This window comes from Chenopodium album, chromosome 2 (assembly GCF_948465745.1).
Source record: "Chenopodium album chromosome 2, dcCheAlbu1.1, whole genome shotgun sequence".
NCBI classification, from domain to species: Eukaryota; Viridiplantae; Streptophyta; class Magnoliopsida; order Caryophyllales; family Amaranthaceae; genus Chenopodium; species Chenopodium album.
Genome location: NC_137835.1, coordinates 974,638 through 979,458, shown reverse-complemented (window position 1 = coordinate 979,458; position 4,821 = coordinate 974,638). Strand labels below are relative to the sequence as shown.

Here is a 4,821-nt window from a genome sequence, read left to right as displayed (position 1 = left end):
TTTTATTTGTTTTTCTTCAACTGTGATTTCACGTAGTAGTGTAGTGTCTTCTCCCCGATGATGGTTTGATCCCTTAACTTATTCTTCTCTGGATCTGCAACTTGGCCCAAGTATATGCATGACTCTTCTCCTTCAGCCTAAAAGCGCATATCTCTACTATACGTAGGTCTTGGTTGTTGCTTCTCATCGTCATCACCAGCACATGCCTACTACTTCTCTTTTGATCATGGGTTACTATACTATCCTTATCGTTCGATGCTTGATTCAGATCCAGTCTGAGCATCCGATTTTCTCCCGCTCTGACTGCGGGGGTGTGATAGAGAATATCCATAGAATATTCTCATCCTAGGTTTAGGATATATTTTGTATAAGATTATCTTTTATATCTGTACATATCTTATAGTTACCTAATATGATTAGGTTTCTCATTGTAACCCTATAAATATTGATCAATGGAAATCACTCTAATTAAGGAGTTTATATTATCTCACAAAATCAATTAATCATACATTACTAAAAGAAATGATGTGGCCATATTTGCCAATGACAAAAGTGACATTGGTGGTGTAGCTTAGATATAAGTAATGGACTAATGGTGTGTATTGTGTAGCGTAGAGTAGTTAAACATTCTCAAGTATATGCCACTAGACAAATACTAAGGAAGTGTTTGTATTTGGGATAGAGAGTTGAAAGATTAGAAGATGATATAATAAACAAAATAATTTGTAGATTATGGTCAAAGCCTTATTAAGACTTAATTACAAATGGGATTAAAACTCTTATTTTCATCCCTAATTGAAGTTACGCAAAAGCTTGAAAAATTAATGAATTTAAAATTACAAGTCATATTTTATGCGTGGTTCACAAGAAAATATATTATTATAATTATAAAGTACGACTTGCTTAGGAAGCTTAGAATTGAAAAGACAAAAAGAAAGGAGAAAAACAAAAACAGAAAAAGGAAGAAGGATTAGGTTGATAAGCATAATCAAGCTTTAGTTCATGCTCTCTAGTCTCTAGTCTCCACTAAATTATCTTACAAAAAGTATTAAAAAAGGAGTTAATGTCGGGTACTCCGTAATTAACAGAAACCAATTCCTATAAACTCAATTAATTATTAGGTGTCAGTTTTCTTTTACTCTGCCCAACCTTCCTCGGATATATAATTCTATATTACGAAAATAAGACGGTCGTACTTCTTGATTGTGGTCTTGAATTTATTACTTTATTCAAACATTCATCCTCAATCTTTGAAATCACATTTTATAATTATATCATTCTTAATTTATCATCCTTCTTCCCTATTCTCCATAACGTAATCCTAACTCCTCGAATGTACACGTTTAGTAGCACCGATTGACATAAGCAATTTTTGATAAGAATTCTTAGTTACTAGTTCATATACCCAGTGAAACTACAAAAACTTTTGTATACATCCGGTTTACACTAATATTAGGGTACATCGAGCAGTATAAGAGTAACTTTTAGCTAATTTTAGGGTTACTTTTTGTCTTTTTTTGGGTAACTTTAAACATAATACAATTTTTATATAAATCAACAACAAGAAAAGTTTTATAAAGGTAATTTAATTACATTCAATCACTAATAATTGATTTTTAGTCATTTAAAATGTGATTCTTTACTAATAAAGCGTAGATAATTTTTATTTTAATTGAGTTACTTTAATGCATATTGGGGTAACTTTTATTCATTTCAGGGGTAACTTTTAATCACTTTAGGTTATCTTTATAATGAATGTACAATAATTATTGTACACCCGATTTTTAAAAAAATTTGTGGTGACACCATTAAGTAAAGTTTGACCTAGTGAAAAGATTAATACTCCGTCTCACAGAACCATAAACTAGGAGTCTCATTGGGGTAAAATTAGATTCCTTACATATCCCCTAACTCCTATTCGTAATGAACTACATCGGCTAATCTGAAATGAGTTATCTTGTTTGTTACTTTATGTGAAGTGCACTTGAATAATACTACCTCCGTTATATATTATTTGCAACGATTAGACATTTTTCCTCTCTAATTTATGTCAAATCGTTGCAAATAATATGTAACGGAGGTAGTAATAAAACACAGAAGTTTCTTATTAAGAGAGTTAAAAATCAAGCAAAAAACACAATAGTAAATCAAGAGTCATTTTCCATTGTTGCCATTAAAAACCCTGGTCTGACAGAAAAACAGAAACAGAGACACTCTGAAACTTGAATGCCTTTCTCACATGACTTTCCTGCCATCTCCCGTGTAACCCAATTTTACCCCTTCCTCTCCTTCTTCTTTCCATTTCCAACCCCCTCTCTCTCTTTCCATTTTATCCCACCTTTCTTCTCATTTTTATCATTTTTATTCAAAAATTAAATTAATTTCCAAAGCTTGTTACCTGTGATTAGTCTGGCTCTCCCAACCATGGAAGCTTTTAGCTTACTCAAGTACTGGAAATCCGCTGCTGGTAGTGGTGGCCCACCCCTTATATCTCTACCTTCATCTCACAACAACTCTCCTTCTCCCTCCTCCGCGGCAACCACCATTATCTCCGCCGTAACTCAAAACTCCGACCACGACTCCGACGCCGAAGACGGTCCTTTCTTTGACCTCGAATTCGCCGTACCTTCCGAAGACGACGATTTCAACAACAACAACAACGATGTTAACAACGAAGACGATGACGATGATGTTGATTGTAATGAAGAGGATGAAACAGAGGAGAGAGAAAACGAGATTGATGATGAAAATGAGGTGGAAGTAGTAGAGGAGAGAGAGTTGGAACCAAACCTTAATTTCTCACCGTCGGATGACTTGTTTTTTAAAGGAAGGATACTTCGAATCGACGGTTCTGAAGAGGAGGAGATGATGAACTCCGGTAACAAGTCCGGTCAGTTTCCGATTCCGGTGTCGCTTGCGAAATCGGCGACCAAGTTTCGCGTGTTTTTTCTAGGGTTGAAACGGTCAAAGTCTGAGTCAAAGCAATGTCATTCTCAAAATCAGCCAAACAACGATAATAACAATAACAACCACCAAAACAACAAGTTTTTCACAGTGAAATTCAAATTGGAAGAGGTTCCGATTTTCTCTCTCCTCACTCGCGCTTCTTCCAATTCCAAAGTTAACTCCACAACCACACCCGCCGCAGCCGTCGCATCCTCCGCCGCCGTGAAAGGCGGCGCGAATGCAGAGGAGGAGGAGGAGAAAGAGGAGCATCAGAAATCCGACGGTTCGGCGTCGCAAACGGAAGGTTCTGGAGACGAGAAGAAGAACAAGAAGGAAGTGGTGCAAAAATACTTAAAAATGGTGAAGATCAAAGTGTCGAAAAAAGCGGAGAGAGAAACGACGACGGTTGAGAAGAGGAGAGAAAAAGTGTCGCAAAAACAAGGGTTGAATTTGAAGGTGATAGCAAAGAAGCATTTAGGTAAGAGTAAGTCGGCGGTTGTGCATTCTATGGTGCAGAATACGACGTCGTCTAAGAAAAGAGATGATTCTCTTTTGCAGCAACAAGATGGTATTCAAAGCGCCATTTTACACTGTAAACGCTCATTCAATTCCTCCACTGGTAATTTCCAATTTTTTTTCTTTTATTTTTAAAAATTTGCATGATTTTCACACACGTTGTCGTTTTGACTTCGTTACTTTGAACTTAGATTTCTTCGATGGTGTGGAGGCGAGTTCGGTGTTACTAAATACTACGGATGTTGCGGCAGCGGCGGTGGAGGAAGGAAACGGCGGCGTAGCGGTGTAGTAGGGAGAGAGAGTAGGGAATAGGGGTAGTATTGTAAATTATTAGGGTGCACAAAAAGGAATAAAACTTAAAAAAAAAAATGAAGGTAAAAGGGGAGTATTACTGGTCAGTAAAAAAGGTACTGTAGGACTGTAAAAGATGGTAAAAAAAAAAGTGGTGTGAGAGCATCTTTTTCGTGCAAAAGAAGGGGAAATATATAAAAATCCGTATCTTTTGTCATAAGTTAATGTATGTTCAGAAATGTGATAATATAGTATAGTCTCTATCTAAAAGTTAACATTAAAAAAAAAAATAAAAAAAAATGGGAAGGTACCTCTCAAATATGGTAATGGGTGCATCTTTATTTTTACCGAAAAGGGTTAATGACTAGTCTATGATTTGTATCATATGCTTGGTTTTATTCAAATACGGAGTATGAATTACTTCGTATGTGCTATTTTTCAACATCATTGTTATTTTTACAAGTATGTAAAGTAGGTAAAATTTGATTCATTGTTTCAATAAGTTGAGTTAGAGGAGTTGGAAGTTGGATTTAATTTATTAGGTGCGGTATTTTTGGTAGTTAAGTGTAATTAGAGGTTATGAACTTGTGATAATGATCGATGTTTATTTGTTGGGTTATTATTGGATAGTAATTAATGAAACAAGCATAGCTTACGCCCCGGCCTATTAGTCAAATGCTAAAACTTGTACGTGCATACAATCAAAATAGTGGAGAAAAAAATCTTTTGTACGAGTCACTAGGGAAGGTTAAGCATAGTACAATTTCAAATCCAACCATCCACGAATTATTGGTACTCCTTATCGCCATATGTACGTGTATATGATGGATGGACGAATGAACGATGTACCATATGTGTATATGATGGATGGACGAATGAACGATATACTTCGTATACTATTCAAAAAAGTTAGTATTCATAATCTACGTTTGTGATAACCATGAATGATGAATGTGTTGGAAGCTCATTACGATGTGATGATAGATTGATAGTTGAGCTTACTAATTTGAATTGAACATAAGAACATAAAAATTGTATTTTACCTTTAGTAATACTTGGGAAGGGACA

The 4,821-nt window shown here is 35.4% G+C and overlaps 1 protein-coding gene across 1 annotated transcript; it reads left to right on the top strand.

The window, feature by feature from the left end:
* The first annotated feature begins 2,180 nt into the window (after positions 1-2,180).
* LOC145578601 (putative membrane-associated kinase regulator 2) lies at positions 2,181-4,620 on the top strand. The gene is made up of 2 exons (XM_081635902.1): positions 2,181-3,565; positions 3,654-4,620. Exons 1-2 carry the CDS (start codon positions 2,425-2,427, stop codon positions 3,749-3,751), a joined length of 1,239 nt encoding a protein of 412 aa, XP_081492028.1. The 5' UTR covers positions 2,181-2,424; the 3' UTR covers positions 3,752-4,620.
* Positions 4,621-4,821: the final 201 nt, after the last annotated feature.

Bases quoted from the DNA above. Each gene is read 5' to 3' on its own strand.
- LOC145578601 (XM_081635902.1), top strand. From the start codon at position 2,425: ATGGAAGCTTTTAGCTTACTCAAGTACTGGAAATCCGCTGCTGGTAGT. The intron at 3,566-3,653 runs GTAATTTCCAAT...CTTTGAACTTAG, and splicing joins CTCATTCAATTCCTCCACTG to ATTTCTTCGATGGTGTGGAG.